At 35.5% G+C, this 17,685-nt stretch overlaps 3 protein-coding genes across 3 annotated transcripts; 1 reads left to right on the plus strand and 2 right to left on the minus strand.

Annotated features, from left to right (window-relative positions):
- Window positions 1-336: 336 nt before the first annotated feature.
- LOC131840877 (mitochondrial protein C2orf69 homolog) lies at window positions 337-8,503 on the minus strand. Its single transcript, XM_059189067.1, has 8 exons — window positions 8,416-8,503; window positions 8,229-8,309; window positions 4,935-5,089; window positions 4,393-4,520; window positions 3,793-3,897; window positions 2,298-2,406; window positions 1,268-1,368; window positions 337-502 (listed from the first exon to the last, which is right to left on the minus strand). Exons 3-8 carry the CDS (start codon window positions 5,058-5,060, stop codon window positions 337-339), a joined length of 735 nt encoding a protein of 244 aa, XP_059045050.1. The 5' UTR covers window positions 5,061-5,089; window positions 8,229-8,309; window positions 8,416-8,503.
- Window positions 6,206-8,004, minus strand: LOC131840876 (TWiK family of potassium channels protein 7-like). Its single transcript, XM_059189065.1, has one exon. It carries the CDS (start codon window positions 7,751-7,753, stop codon window positions 6,683-6,685), a length of 1,071 nt encoding a protein of 356 aa, XP_059045048.1. The 5' UTR covers window positions 7,754-8,004; the 3' UTR covers window positions 6,206-6,682.
- Window positions 8,504-8,886: 383 nt separating the features above from the next.
- Window positions 8,887-15,329, plus strand: LOC131840880 (zinc finger protein 271-like). The gene is made up of 7 exons (XM_059189070.1): window positions 8,887-9,008; window positions 9,257-9,675; window positions 10,334-10,429; window positions 10,985-11,473; window positions 12,053-12,262; window positions 13,608-14,416; window positions 15,001-15,329. The coding sequence occupies exons 2-7, from the start codon at window positions 9,386-9,388 to the stop codon at window positions 15,327-15,329; spliced, it is 2,223 nt and encodes a 740-aa protein (XP_059045053.1). The 5' UTR covers window positions 8,887-9,008; window positions 9,257-9,385.
- Window positions 15,330-17,685: the final 2,356 nt, after the last annotated feature.

Consider the following 17,685-nt stretch of genomic DNA (forward strand, 5'->3'; position numbering starts at 1 on the left):
TAATATAGTTTTAGCGTTCCAAACCATTGAACGGGATTGTAAAGATGTGAACCGCACAAGAACAGGCCGAGCAGCCTCCCTTTTAGCTCCCAATCTATGACATGACTCGATGGCATCAGGACGAACACTGTCTAATTTCATTTTGTTGTTGAGCAACTCCAAGATTACTTGAGAAGTATCTTCGCCAGAAGTCTCAGGCACACCATGAAAAAGTAAGACCTTCCTTCGGGAATGGGTATCCAGACGGTCTTGAGACTGTTGAACTTTAATTGTCCTGGGATATTATTATCAATTTTTTATTTGTCGTGTTCTTTCAATTTGTTGTTAAATGAAATGTCACCTCATCATGTGTGCGTCGCCCGGCGTGAGTGTTTTGGTGAAGTGGAACTCGTATATGAGCTGGTTGAGGACCACGCAGCCCTTGCTGAACCCCACCAGCGTCAGGCGGCTCTCGTCCAGGGCGAGGTTGTCCCTCCACCACAGTGGCTCCACCATACTGTCACTGCATACAACGTCTACACATCAATGACGTGTGAAATATGGTAGAGTAATGACAAATTGGTCCTTCGCGCCGGAACACAGTTTACGAACTAAGTGATTTCAACCTCTACTCAAAGACCCTAAAGGGGAGAACACAGATATGGCATGTAGAGCGTTGTATTACGATGTACTCCTAAATGCATTATAATAGCTCACAACATAAGTGTATTGTAGAATGCAAGTGAGGCAGAATAGTGCGATTCTGCTCTAAACGGGGGTTCGTGTCTACGGGGTACGGGGCCTACCCCCGTACTCCGTACACACGAACCCCCGAAAGTTGTTTTGCGATAGACAGATAAAAATATGACACAAATAAGACCATATTATATGTTTTAAATATAACATGTCATTGTTTGTCACTTTCCTAGTCACGTCAAAAAATTTTTGGGTCAATAAAATTATTTTGACTTAAAAGTATGGTGAAATCTGAATGTAATAGTACAAAAAAATATATTCTTTACTTGTACAGCGGAGCGAAAGATTGTATGGATGTATGTTTGTTACTCTTTCACGCAAAAACTACTCAACGGATTTTAATGAAACTTTATAGTCACATAGCTTATACATCAGAATAACACATACGCTATAATTTAAAAAGATATTTTGTAAATTGGGCGATATATAATGATAAATGTAGTCAGCTAGTCAAAAAAAAAACCAATTATAAAAAATGTATAATAAAACTTTGTTTTACACCACAACATCCATTGGAACTAAACCTACTCACGGCTTGTGTTCACACTCTGTGGCCTGCGCGCCGCTCTGAACCGCATCAGTTTTGGTGGAGCCGTTGGACTTGCTATGTTCACCGTGGTGAACAGCAGCGTTCTGTATTGTATATATATGTTAGTAAATTATAATAATATCCTCGGATATTTCACACAACGCCATCTAGTCCCAAGCTAAGTAAAGCATGTGTTATGGGTTCTAGACGATTAATATAAATACTTAGTTTTTTTTTATATAGCACAGAGGACAAAGGAGCTTGCAGCTCTCCTGATGGTAAGTGATTACCGCCGCTCTTGAGCGCCCGCAACACCAGGGGAATTGAAAGTGCGTTGCTGATCTTTCAAATATATACGGCTTTTATAAACATATGTATATATATATTATAGTTTCATCGAACGAAATGGGAGCGAGTACATGGGGTACTCCAAACCCACGGATAAATGTATGCATAGGCGGCAGGCCAACTCCTGACAGTTACCACTTTAATCTGAAGAAACCTATCGGATCCGAACCTCGAATCAGGTCGTTATAATTACGAGACCCATTAGAAAGAGACAGAGATATTGTATTAATATTCAACGGAGAGGGATATAATCTTTACATAGTATAAAATGAAGTTGGTTCCGCCGTCACCCCTCCGCTCGATCCCCCGTCCAATTCAAATGAGGATCGAAATTACGACGGCCTGAGCCGAGGTTCGAACCCCTAGTGGTGCCCTCAGACTAAAGTCGTATCCGTCAGGCAGGAGTTGACCTTCAGCCGCTCCATAAGTCCTTCCGCGGGTTTGGAGTGCCATCTGCACTCGCCCCCTAACGTCCGGTGAAGCTGTAAAGGCCAGCTGCGGCCAACAGCATTAGAGTAGTCAGAAAAAAAAACCGTCTGTTTATTTAGATCTTTTAAACTACGCAACGTATTTTAATGAAGTGATCAGCAATAGATAGAGTGATTTAAGAGGAAGTTTTATTTGCATAATACATATAAACACGTGCGCAGCCGGGGCGGGTAAGTAGTATAATATAAATTGTTACATGTAAGTCTTCTATATCGATGTCTTCTGGCAAACTGACAGAGGTGACTGCTTCGAGCAGCTCCGAAGCAGGCATAGCTTTTAATCTATTGCCGACACCTTGTAATAATCTGTAACATAGACAACATCTTTATAACACATGTCATAAAAGCGAGTATGGATGTTTGTAACTTTTTCACGCAAAAACTACTGAACGGATTTTCATGAAACTTTACAGTAATATCAGAATAACACGTAGGCTATATTTTATACTGAATTTTAACGCGGGTAAAACCGCAGGCACTGCTAGTAAAGAATACTCTGTTCTGTTTATACTTACTCAAGTTAAGCAGAGCTTGTATTACGGGTTCTAGACAACTGATATAAATACATAGATACAGTGTGATGCAGACGGTTGTGCGGGTCAGCTAATCTAAATATATATATATCTCAAAGGTGACTGACATAGTGATCTATCAACGCACAACCCAAACCACTGGACGGATCGGGCTGAAATTTGGCATGCATAAAGCTACTATAACGTAGGCATAAAATCATATTTACTGAGCAAAGCCACTCACTAAACGATTACTTGAATGACGAGCATGCATGACAATAGTTGTTCATGAACGGGATTTTCATTTAATGTTACCAAATCCAATAAAAAATCAATCATCGTTGTATTTTCTGTGAGAGGAACAATAAAGAGTTCCATTCATTCATTCATTCATCATTTATTCATGTAGGACAAAATTAGACCTACGTAAGTACACAGTGTAAGCTAGGTGTTGTTTACACGCCAGGTCGCATGTAGAACGGAGCGCGCGATTCTTAAAAACTCGATTTTAACAGATCGGAATTTTTTTTAATGGTAAACGATAGATGGAAATTAATGGTGGATGAAATTTTGGTCTTGATCGGTTGAGCCATTTCGGAGGAGTACCGTTACAGAGTGCAAATCTGACCTATAAGATAGAATAGAAAATCATTTATTAAAATGATTTTCTGATCGGATCGGATTTTTTTTTAATGGTAAACGATAGATGGAAATTAATGGTGGATGAAATTTTGGTCTTGATCGGTTGAACCATTTCGGAGGAGTACTGTTACAGAGTGCAAATCTGACCTATAAGATAGAATAGAAAATCATTTATTCAAATGATTTTCTGATCGGATCGGATCGGATTTTTTTTTAATGGTAAACGATAGATGGAAATTAATGGTGGATTAAATTTTGGTCTTGATCGGTTGAGCCATTTCGGAGGAGTACCGTTACAGAGTGCAAATCTGACCTATAAGATCGGTCCGTGCTCCGCGCTCCGCTCAATAAACTGATAAAAAAAAATCAGTTGAGTTTCTTGCCAGTTCTTCTCAATTGAATCTGTATACAGAACTGGACGGTCGAGACAACATTATAATACAAAAAAATTACGTTTATAAGCGGCTAAAATGTCCTACATAAATAAATTATTTTTTATTTAGAGATTTTTCATTTTGATTTAATTTTACTCCCTTACCTCTCGAGGTGGTGGAGGGCGCTGTGCGTGGGGGTGTGGTCGGGCACGCCCGCGTTGTTACTAGGCACGAAGTTGTCATAGCAACTAAAACTCTTGTACTCTATCCTGAAAGAACATAGTAATCTCTGAATTATATATGCATATAAAAAAAAAAACGTATTCGCGTTTACTTCTTAGGAGAGTTCACCTTAATGTCATATATATAAGGTATATTTTTGTAATGGATGACAAATAGGTTTACCCTCCTGTGCGGGGCACCAGTGAAGGATGATAGGATGAGCCTGAGGTCAGGTCAGTTAGCCATCGTGCTAAATTCATATTATTAACATTATAATCGCGAAAGTTCGTGAGTATTAATGATTGGATTTTGTTACTCTCTCACGCAAAAAGTACTAAACAGATTTGGATGAAACTTTACAGTAATATAGCTTACAACTTCAAAATAACACATAGGCAATAATTTGAAAAAATATTATGTAAACTGGGCGAAATATAACGACATGTTGCGTGAAAGAGTAACAAACATCCAACCATCCATCCATACTCAGAAACTTTTGCGTTTATAATATTAGTAGAATAAAAAAAGTAAGGAAGTCATACCTAGAGGGTCTCACAACCAATATATGTTTGTTGGGGAAGTACCGGCCCAGCATGCGAGCAGTATTCTCCAAGTTCCACTTCACATAGTTCCTGTTGTCTCTATGAGCTTGCATTACTTCCGGATAGTCCTAAAACATATTTTTTTATTTAAAGACAAAGCAAATGTAGTGCGATGGTTATCACCTCACCACTGTAGTGTTATATATGATGTAATGAGGTGTCGCTACTTATTTGTTTCCTGTATCTAGGTAGTGAGTATACAGGTGTAATAATTGAACTACATTAGTAAGTTTATTTGATAGTGTGCTACATAAGCCATATCACTATAAGGACCGCCGTTGAATATTATGTTAATCATACATATTCCAATATACAACTTAATGAATGTATCACTATTCAAAATTGCTTAAAGATAAGTTTAGCTTAATAATGGATTTTCTATAGAGTCCATAAATGAAACGATGGAGCGTTTTACTTTTATAACCACGCCATCTAGTAACATTTGTGAAAATTACATTTGCTTTATATTTCTAACAGTTTACCTGAACATCACCCCCGAAGTAAACGAGGGTCTGCGAGGCGAGGGCGGGCCGCGTCGCCGGCTGGAACAGGGTGTCATTGAGCCGCCCCTCGTGGCCGGAAACGCGGCGCAAACGCAGAGGCAGCATCTCACACTCTCACATCAGTTGCATCATTACTGCAATTTTAGAACATATAATGCTTTATGACGTAATCATGAACAAAGATTACTATTCATCCTCGGTGGACTAGCACTACGCTTTACTTCCGATTGTCGCGGGTTTGACAAAAACAGTATGATGGTTTAAATTGGTCTGGGTGTTTTCTATGTATATTAGAATTAAAAAATATATATTATATCTATGTATTTGTATCAATTATCTAGGTACCAATAAAACAAGTTCTATTTAACTTGGTATTAGATGGCGCTGTGTTATTTGTCCAGGGTTACTATTATTATTAGGTATAGAGATGCTAACCACACAAGAATCCTACAAGTACGAGATGTTACCTTCATTATGAGGGTATTTTCATACACCTATAAGTTTGAATGAGAATTTTACTCTCGGATATCGGTTATGTTACCTTCATTATGAGGGTATTTTCATACACCTATAAGTTTGAATGAGAATTTTACTCTCGGATATCGGTTAACATACAATGATATACGAAATTAAAGAGCCAAATTGAGATTTTTATTTTGTCGTAGGCTTAATGTTCTAAAATAACTTTATTTATTATTTATTAAAAGTAATTATAAGAATATATTTAAGTTACGCTAATGTATTAGGATTGAAACCTGTAAATATAGTACTAAGATTAGAAATATAATTAAATTAAATTAAAAATATTGGCAACATTGAATGGATAAAAAACTGTCAGTTGAGCAACCATCAAGATGAAAACTTGCCAAAGATGAGAGCCTACACAAGAATACTATTATTGTAAACTCTCGCTAACATCTTTTTGGGGTAGGCAGCGACCACATACATCTATCTTCTAAGCTGACATACCCCTCTAGATTGTATTGAGGAAGTAGGGTAGGAAGGAGGTACATATTTATATAGGCTCATGGATTTCTCAACTCTGGCAATTGTTTTAAGAAAATATTACTGTCTAATTCGCGTGTTGGTGAATGACTAATGACTACCGTAATAGACACAGCAATATCTAGTGAATTGCGTGTACCACTTGCATGTAATCACAGATAACAGATAATGTTACTGATACTAAAGATATCTGTACTGACATATAAAATAGTGATGTAGATAATAAAACTAAAGATTTAGCATGAAATTATGTATTTAAAAAATACTTAAATGACAATTAAGTAACACAAGATACTTTAATAAAATTTTAAAGTAAAGAAAATATACATTAATTTCTTTTCACTTATCTATAACTGGCTTAAATGATTGACTAGCAATCAATATATAGACATACCTAGCACATGTATATCTTCATATTCTATATCTTTGATGAAGCATTACAATCAGTTCGATATCTGAAGGTCTATTAAAGGCCATTTAGAAGGATAAGCACTAATACTGATATAATATAAAATACTTTAAACACAAAACAAAATGCCAGTATTCCTCTAAATTATAATCTGTCTAGTTCAACTTACTAAATTAAACAATAACTGCTACAAATGTAATTCTTTTAACCTACTATTTGTATAGTAATTGTAAATTCCTGGTACTACAAAACTCATCATCAAACTTCTTTTGATGCTGTAATAAATAATCACAAGTGATGAATATAATTCACATCACTTCATATTTCTGCTTTGTTTCTGATGATAATACTTAGTGTCATTCATGCACACTGTAATTTTCAAGGTGATATCATCGAGACAGTTCTTCAAGTCCTCTCGGAGCTCTCTGACCTTGACTCTCACATCCTCACACATCAGATTGTAGCACATAGCCACCAAGCCCATACCAAGCAGGACATAGATGAAGTTTATAACCAGCTTCAGGTGTGACCCTCCTGCTGAATCAGATATGTTTGCACCTGGAACAAAGTCACCAAACCCAATTTTGCACAGACTAATAACACAGAAATATGTCGAGTCCAAATAGTTCCACTTCTCCCAAGCTCCAAACATAATGGTGCCCGTTAAAATGTAAAATGAAATCACCCATAGACAAGCTGTTGATGGTACAGTTATTTTTCTCTTTGGCTGTATTTCACCATCCTCAAACAAGGGGTCTTCTCGGCGGCTACATTCATGAGCAGTAATATACAACCACTTGAAAGTCTTAGCTAGGACTTTGCCCATGTTACAAAAGTATAGGATGTATATTGGTATACCAAAACATGCATATGCTATTGTCACAATTTTGCCCCAAACAGACTTTGGCACTACATTCCCATAGCCAATCATTGTGAACACTGACAGAGAGTACATTAGTGCAGCTGGGAATGACCAGATATCCTCCGCTGTCCTCCCACTGTATCCGGTATGAACTGCGACAGTTATATTGTTTTGGAATAACTTTAAGACATTGTTTACTTTATGCATCCATACAGTCTCATTGAAGATATTTACATTTATTGTTATATTCCACAATTTCTCTGCACAATTCAGTCTCCAGTTCTTCACATCCTCTAGCTGTAGATCAGGGTTGTCTTTTTCAATGTGCATAAAGCCTGCAGCACCCAATATCGCATAGCACACGACGAGGGCACCAACACCCACTTGTGTAAACATGAAAGCTATGAACTTCCTAAAACAATCCTTGATCTTCTCTCTCGGGTCACTCTCCATGGTGGATGTTGAGTCTCTACTTCTGTTTGAACCATGGTTACTTGAATGAAGAGGATGGTGATGATCCATGATTTTATTATATGGTATTTGAGGGAAGGAAGGTGGTATGGCGTAAACGCGTTGTGAATAGTTTAACGGCCGCTATTTCGGGAATACAGTTGGCGCGGCGCCAATAAAATGTTTGAATACAAAACATCGTGAAAAGTACGTTTCACGTCACTACGTACACACTTATTTACACATTTTAAACACTATTTTTCATTCATTTCTAGATTGTGTGTATAATTAAGTATTAATTTAAAACGTTTATCGCTTTCATACATATTTATAAATGTCTGAAAAATAAAGTGGTTAATTTAGGGTTTATGAAAGAATTCGGAAAATGTTTCCGAAACCTTCGATGCTACAGACTGACATTTATTACCTTAATTATAATTAAGTACGCTATTATTACTATTACTATTTATTTTATTAGTGTTTACGTACGTAAACGCTAATAAAATAGAGTAAATGTGAAAATATAGAAATAATATTATTTACGTACCAAGATGTATGCTTGTAGAGTAGGTAAAATCCAAAAATTGGAAAATAACGTAGAGTTTATTTATTATAACGTAGTGTTTAGCTGCAAATGTGAAAACAAAACAAATATTGTTTAACAATTGAGTTGTTATTATTAAATAGCGAGAAAGCAAAATTTTCCATAAATCATAATTTCAATTATTTGTTACTTTTCTGTATTTTTTCACGAGTAATGTATTTTATACAATAATTTATTTATTTTAGCCAGATTTTATTTATTTTTTGTTTTTATTTCAGTTGCATTGTATATAAAACTGACTGAAGACGGATTGACACTGTAACACAGCGTACGCTTGAGTGACTGATTGATGTTTACAGAGAATAGAACTATGGACGACACAGATGAAAAATGAATACTAGTTTTGTTTTTATACTTTTTTGATGCTTGTACAAAACACCATGAAATTTTTAGTACGAAAATGTCTCACATTTTGTGAGACATTTTCGCCAAATTTTCTCGAAGAAGAAAAGTATCTAATTTGGAACATAGAATTTGTATAATAATAATAAAAATGTAGGTTATTGGCCTTGTTTGCTAGCGGCGCCGTCAATGTTGTCATCTCATCTAATTCAAAAGTCAATGTCAAATATAATTTGGAAAAAAAAACTACACGTTTTCTTGGCGTTGTTTGCTATCCGGCATTGCATTTTAAAAAATTCAACCCATATTTTGTTTGTTGCGATGTAAAATGTAGTGTGATACATAATAGATGCACATCTTCAAGTATTTACTATTGGTTTTGTAAGTATTTTCTTAAATATTATACCTTCGAGACATCATACAGCTAATGGCTGAACATGACCAACCTATGAATTTTTCAATGACATGAAAAAACACTTTAATAATACATGTACAATTTAGCAGTAGTTACAACCATATGTTTTGCTACGTCTATATTGTTTTTTGTTTGCCATCGTTATATTATACCTGATTACTTTATTTGTTACCAAGGTCGGGCCGGCATTAAGGCAATATGTTTTGTCTTTCAGACCCGTAATATCATCATAGACATGTAGCTGCAGGTCGGAGTACAGTTTTATTATGATTTTTACAATAGCAGCATTACATTATCAACCATTTAACATGTAGCAGTTGCAATAGATGGAACAATACAAGTAATGGCTTCCCCATCGACGTCGGCCGGGTGGGCGGGCGACGCGGACCGAAATCCAACCGATTTGCTGCAGACCCTCAAACTGACTACTATTGATTTAGTTGGAGGCATATTGTGTCACATTTGTCATATAACATTTGGGAATAAAAAAGATTTTGATAACCATTATGTGAAACATAATACAGGGAGTACAGATATAGTTTACACATGTGTTGTATGCCATAAGAATATTGTCGGTTACCGCAGCTTCCACGGTCACTGTTATCTGGTTCATGTCACCAAAGATAAATTTAAGTAAGTATCCACATTTTTTTCACAGTTCTCTACAATAAAAAAAATATTTTTGTGAGCAATAAACAACTTTATCTTAAAACATAGCTGAAAGCCAAGTTGAACATTATTGAAACTGAAGTTGACTAAGAAACAAAGTCATGTTTATCAACAGTTGTTGTTATTCATCAGTTATCTCATAAAAAATTGTATACTTAATAGAATAATGTTAGAGGACTTTTTATTGATTTTTTGTCTATTACTACCAACATATGGTTTATACAGATAATTTATTTGCTTGAACATTGTTTTGTTTACAGTGCAAGTGCAATAAAATAGGGTGTAGATTTTCACCTCATAATCTATATTATACATTTTTATTAATTATTTACAAAATAATATTGAGTGTCCTGTCGATTCATGCAAACTGCTGTAGCTACAGCTTGTTTCTATGAGTCATTTGTGTATGAATGTTTTCTAAGATATATTAAGATATGATAATGTGTGTGTGTAATGTAATCTAGAGTAAGTAAGAGTATAAATTAATCGTTCAACACACAAGTTTCTTGCTCATTCTTCTTGTGATGAATCTGCATTCCGAATGAGTGGTGCAATCAAAATATGACTATTCAAAAGTGTTTGTAATGAGTTTATTTGAATAAAGATTATTTCTATTTCACAGATGCGAAATTTGCCCCAAATTTTTTTCAAAACTTTGCATCCTCAAACAACATATGGACACAAAACACAATTTTGTCTGTTCATCATGCAAAAAACAGTGAGTATTTTTATAATAGCTCAGTGTAGTGGTATGATAGTTAGGAAATTATTTTAAGTAAATGTATATTCTATGAATTCTCTAACTTGTATGTTTATACATGTGTTTGTACATATTAGGGAGGAGAACAATAATAATTTATTTATTTATTTATTTTATTTAAATACCTTTATATATAAATAAAGAGTACATATGGCAGACTTAACGCCTAATGGCATTTTCTACCAGTCAACCATGAGTTGTGCAGAGATAAGTTGTTGGCTGTGCAAATAATATTATAATAATTTTATAGAATATACATAAATAAATATTGTAACTTGACAATCCATTTAATTTTAAACAATAGTCTAATGTGATGTGCTTTATTTATTAAATTGTTTGTATTTCTTTAATATTTTATTCTTATTCATTTATTTAATCTTTTTTTCTTTTCAATAGTATTGACTGGCAATCTGTTTATTTTTAAACAATAGTCCAATCTGATAGCTCTTTTTGTTAATTTGTTTGTATTTTTTTTCCATCGCGCCAATGAAGTAATCAACAATTACTTTACAGATTTTCATCAGCAAAAGAATTGCAACTACACCAAATTGTACACAAAAACGATGAGAGTCCACCCTACGACTGCCACAGTTGTGGTCAACAGGTTGATAACATTGACAGCTGTGAACAGCATATTGAACAGCACTGCGAATTGTTCTACTCCTGTCCTATTTGCAATGAGAATATACCCAACTTGTCCAATGCTTCAGACCATCTGATTAAGCATTTTGGCAAAGTACTCAACAGAGAATATGAAACAGGAGTGGAATATTCAGAGTCACCCATTATACCTAAAGATAGCTCCATTGATATCGTCGGTGGGATCCTCTGCTGCTACTGCAAGAGTATCTTCAAGAATAGAGTTGAGTTTGATATGCATTTTTCGATGGAACACTGTGGCAAAGATATAGTATACTCATGTAATATTTGTGGGAAACAGTATGAGAAATACTTCTTGTTTGGGAGCCACTGCTACGATCATTTTGCCAAAGACCGGTTTGAGTGAGTATTACATATTTATCATGTAACATAAGTAATTATATGAAAATTAACCCCTATTATCCCTCGTCGTCTGAATGCGTGAATGGCTAGACGATTTCCCTAATTCTTTTTTTGTTATTATCTCTGCTAAATTTTAGACCAAAGAGGCCGTCATAATTACAATAAGAAATATTTTACTTGATTCAGTAGTAGTAGTTTATTCCTAACATCATATTTGTTTCTTTTCTTGAGGGCAATAGCCGTCTAAAACGAAACGGTCGTTTTTGGACACTGCGGCTGCTGGCACAAATGTGCATTTACCGGCATACAAGTAGAAGCCTAGTGTAATGTTTTGGAAATAATTTATGTGGTAGAATTTTGTTTTGTACCTGTTAAATGACTTGCAGCTTCAGTATGCATGTTGCAAAGGAAGTAAAGCGATCGTGTTTTCTCTTGAATTCAATCTCAAATTAATATTTTAATCAGAAAATGTTAAATTATACTTGTAATATTCTTAAAATTACAAAAATATATAGTGTTTATTTTTTAACATCACTTGTTCCTAATGTCCCTCAATGTGTTAATTTGAATAATTTCTAGATGTGAAGAGTGCGGCAAAACATTCTCACGCCTCTCTCTGCTAGTGATACACACAGAAGCATTCCACTCAAGCGACACAGTAGCTGCCAAGCCATTTACATGCACTCAGTGTGACCATGGCTTCATGACCGAATCGCGTCTCCGCGAACACCTGCGGGAGGCCCACTCCATACAGCGTATCCAATGTCCTGCAGAGGGGTGCCAGGAAATGTAAGTATTGATCCATCATATGGTTTTTTTTTACCACAGATAATTGTTTTACCCCCTTTTTCACTGTTGTTTATGTTTATATTTAAAAATTTTTTAACAGCTTACATATTTTTGTATAATCATAATATTACTATTATTTGAATCAAAATAGGGTTCATGATTTCTCGAGCTTTTCAATTTCTCGGGTCTCGAGAATTCTCGAGGTTAATTTCTCGGGTCTTCTCGGGTTGTCGAGAAATTTACATTTACGTACGTTTGGTTTATTTTTTGTTCCAATAACGTCAAAAAACTCAGTGGTTTCATTTGAGACGAAAACCACTGCATTTTTTGTTAAATATTAATTATAAAATTTAACTATAAAATTAATTATAAAACTTTTATTGAGTAGGTATATTTAAAAACATTATACATATTATGAAGAAGCCATTTTTTTTTTAAATACTGAAATATATTAGGTTCTTAAATATGAAATTAGCGTTTTGTCGTACTGGCCACTTTGATCTTAAATATCTCCTCTTTGGTTAGAAATTTCAATTTAAAATTTATACGGCTATTCACTCATGCATTTGTTTTTCGAAAACCGTAATACATGTGCTTGGTTTTTTCTTTGGGTCACTCAGCTTACAAAATGGAAAACTTAAAATATCGCGTCAATATACATGAAAGAAAACCTTAATATCTTGTATTATTGTGCCGCCACGCAATACAACAAACATCAATTTAATTTCTATATAGGTACTTGATTTCTCGAGTTCTCGACTTTTCTCGAGCTTGATTTCCCGGGAACAGAACCCAAGGATTTCCCGGGAATTCTCGACCCGAGAATTCCCGGGAATGAAACCTAAATCAAAACCTTTGTACGACTTTTTACGAAACCTGCGCGGACGGAAGAGTATAATATGTCATACACTTATACAAATGTTTATATAGAAACGGAATGCAGAATACTAATATAATTTTTAATTATTCATAAAAAATACCATCTATTTCACATTCTTTGATACTCTTTTATTGCCAGTGCGACTGCAAGTGCCTGTGGTTATAGAAGTATAGTTTTTGATAATAGAATTTTAATCATTTTCAAACTTATAATTTAATTAGAATCGAATTATGACCACAGGATGACCACTAGTTTTGCTTAATTGTCATAAGCATCATTATCAGTCTGTTGAATCTATTATTAGACACTGTTATTTCTGTAATTTCGTTCCCTTCCCTTCTTCCCTGTGATACTCAGTCATCAGTCTGTTATTAATCACTATTCTGCCAGTGACTACCATCTCTCTAATGTCACGTCCATAGTTTGCCGGCAAAATAAATAAAAATGATTTCCTTTATTCCTCAGATTTGAAACGCCAAAAGATTTAATCCTGCATAAACGTCAACATAAAATAGTCGACAGTCATAGGTGCAAGCAGTGTAGCCTCCACTTCACCACAATGACTGCCTGCGAGAAGCATATACCCGTGCATTGCAAGAAGCAGTACTCCTGCCCAGTATGCAACAAAAGCTACAGTGAGAAATACCTCATCATGAAACACGTGCCGCAACATTTCTCAGCTATTATACACATATGCAAAGATTGCGGTAAAATGTACAACGCCAAGAATCGTCTAGTAGAGCATACGAAGGTACATACCAAGGATCGAGTCCACAAATGCAGTTACTGTGACAAGAGTTTCATCAAATCATATCAGTTGCAGCAGCATCTCAATATACACACCGGTTTGAAGCCGTACAAGTGTGTTAAGTGCCCGAAATCATTTGCAAGCGCCCCTAATTGGTCCAAACATTTGCGTAAGATACACAACATCCAACCAAAGTCCCTCGTGAAGCCCGTGCTGGAGAATAACAATGAAGTGTTCGAAGCGGCCGTACCGAAAGTGAAGAAGACGAACGAAAAGTGCAAGATTATAGAGAGTTATAAAACAGATGGATTAGTTGACTCGATGGGTTCGGAGATGTCGGTGGACGCGTTTAGTTGCAAATTGTACGAATCGGATGAGAGTACGATCGAGTCGGACGGGATCGACCCGGCGCTGATGGAGAAGGAATCCAAGATATACGACGACTCCACGACCACGCTGGACGTTATGAGCGACATCACTGAGCTTACTAATCTCACATCGGATAATATCGACGCTCTCATCACTGGTACGTACATCTGTTTCTAATTCTGACGTCATAAAAAGTGTCTCTAAATCCAGACAACACTATGTATATTGTTCAAACTGAGCAGCTTGGAGTTGACCTACTGGTACTAAAATTGTAAAGAAGAATCTAACCTTCGTTCCACATTGTGGAACCATCTTCCAGCCATGGTATTTCTGAACCGATACGATATTGATTCCTTTAAGAAGAGAGCTTATTCCTTCTTAAAACACTGGCAACAATGCAATCTTATTTGTTCCTTATGTTTCTGTCTGTTTGTTACTTTTTACCCTTCTTGAATATTGCTAATTGATAATCTGTTTTTTAAACAATGCCCTAATTAATTCATGAGGTTGGTCCAATGAATCAATGAATATTAATGATTTCATTAATATCGTATTCCTATCATCCTGTGAAGCTGTAAAGACCAGTTGCGGCCAATATAATATATTATTATACATTAAAAATAAATTTCTTCAATTTCTGTATTTAAAAGTGCCATAAAGAATATATAGCCCATCTGAAGTTGCGGGTGGCATATGGTAATGTATGGTATAAATAGGTGATTAATCCATCGTCGCCTGCAGCATACTCTGTACCGGATCCGCCCACGTCGGTGTGGTTCCCGCGCGAGTACGGGCCGGACTTCGTGTGGGACGGGGCGGGCGGGGGCGGCGCGGCCGGGGGCGGCGCGGTCATCGACCTGGACGGGGCGCTGCTGCCGCACATCGACCCGCGGCTGACGCAGCTGGGCCCCTGCGACCCCCACGACCCCTTCGACCCCCGCGGGCCCCGCGGGCCCCGCGCCCCCTGGGAGCCGCCCGTGCTCACCAAGCTGCCGCCGGACCACCAGCTCGGGTATGCAGACATTACCGAAGCCGCACATTTCTCGTTTATGAACACGAACCTTTATTGAATCAGTATCCAATAGAAATTTTATATATTCACATTATAATCGTCCATGATGGTCCAGTATATGATCATATGATTGTCCATTGTCTTTTTTTTAAGGATGGTAATAGAATGGTGCACCCACCTACGTTTTACACGGTATACACTACTAAGATCCACGTGAACATGACGTTAGGTCATAGGTCATAGATGATAGGTGATGAGCACGAAGTTAGGTCAATTAGTCCATCGTGATAGAGTCAGCAGGACGTAATCACGATGGGGGAACTCATGGAAAAGTGTTAGCAATAGGGTTATTATTTCCCATTACTAACAATTCCTTCCCCACGGACGGACTATCCATTATCAAACATTGCAATGTTATATTAATTTTGCATATATATACTATAAAGATAAATTTGTCAATCTTTTCGACTGCGTGATTACAGGACATGTAGCCATTATACCTAAGTCTTTAAGATGGCATCAGATATGAGGTGCCACTGGCATCATATGATGACTTGATGTCGTGTTACAACCGTTTCTATATACATGAACAATATAATAAAGTTTGTTACTTACCATTAGGTGGGAAATAACCATATTTGCTATTCCAATTAAACATAGATAAAATACAAATATATTACTATTTTAATATTTACCTAAACATATTATCTTACTTACAAAAATAGTCCGAAAATAATATTTTTATATGTTAATATATATAAAATAATATTTTTTATAAAACTTGATGTATTCTGAACAATATATGCCGTAGATGATCTCTCCAATATGGACAATCATAGACAAATATGTAGGAACACGCTTCACACGTTTGTGTGCCAATATTGACCAATCATGGACCATCAAATACACGCAACACTAGAAATAATCATATATTGTATCATATATATTACGGCGGAACTGTATCGGCTATTCACCTAATATTTATACGACTATTTTGTAATATCGAAATGTTTTTTAAACGAAGCGAACGAAGACGCCGAACTCCATTCTGCCGACCCACGCCTCTACCTCATACAAACGTCTATATACCTCAGTAATCCATAGGATATATTTTAATATAACTGTTATTATACATGTATAACATATATCCCACCAAAACGTTATGTGCTACGTAATGTTTTAATCATGTTCATAACTATGCTACCTCATTTTAGTTTTTTAAGTTGTAGTGTCATCCGATGAGTATTTTGGGATTTTTCATCGTTTCATATAAATTTACTATTAATGTTAATGTATATTTGTGCCATTTTGATCGTACGCAAAGTCGTAAAATACGTTTTAAATGAGTATCGTCATCACAAAAAGGAAACATCTAATCTCGATCAAGAAAGCATAATATTCCGATTATAATTATAATTTCGATTTACTCGATCCAAAGGTTTAGATTAAGATATATTGGTGAACAACAGCTTTGTAAATATTTGGTATTGTTTGCGGCACTTAATAATTGCATTTCAATTTTGCTTGATATGGAGGCCGCCGGCCGGTGTTTATGGGACTTTCACAAAATGGTGTCCGCATATTTGAAAATGGAATTACAAATTTTCAAATTCCGAATTTTAATGTTTAAGAAGTACGCGAGCGTTTGACCACAGACTATAAAATATACAGAGTGTAAGCAGCCGTCACTAGGAAGGTTTTTTTTTATGAAACTGTGATACCCATGTTTTTTTATGCATATTTGCAAGGAATTGTTTGTATATATTTATTTTGTAGGTTTTATTAGGATGTATAAGTCCGCCTCATATAAAACAAAGCAATTTATATACAAAACTGCAATTACTTTTTTTTTTAACTGTTACTAAGTTACAAACATTAATAATATGAAACATCACACTAGATTTAAACGTATTTATTGTTCTTAGTTATATATATTGTATATTGATGCAACTATAAATAATATTCCAGGAGATATTATTGATTATATAGTATTGTCACAATCATTTCTTAATTGAAACCGATTGTAATTGAAAGTTTTGCAATTATATAGAAACCATCTAATAGTTGCAAATATGATGTGAATGTACGCAATTGCAAATGTCTAATTTCCATTTCAATATCATTAGATAAATGATAGAAAGGGAACATTACTAGAGCTCTTTAATGAGCACTGGAATCTTTAATAAGTTTTCACTCTGTATGTATATATTCGTGTGTGGATTGAATCGTCTCGTTCCGGACCGGCGGCAGGCCCGTGCATTTCAATTTCGATTCCTTTTTTATTATTATATTAAAAATTACATCGCAAAGCGACGTGATTTTAGTGTAAGTGAATCGATAGTGCTGTGATATTTTTATGTATATTTAGTGTTAAGATTATTGACCGTAATGTAATGAACGAGTACAAAGATTAT

The sequence above is a fragment of the Achroia grisella genome, unplaced genomic scaffold, assembly GCF_030625045.1.
Source record: "Achroia grisella isolate CSIRO2021 unplaced genomic scaffold, CSIRO_AGI_Agris_v1 utg15124, whole genome shotgun sequence".
Taxonomy (NCBI): Eukaryota; Metazoa; Arthropoda; class Insecta; order Lepidoptera; family Pyralidae; genus Achroia; species Achroia grisella.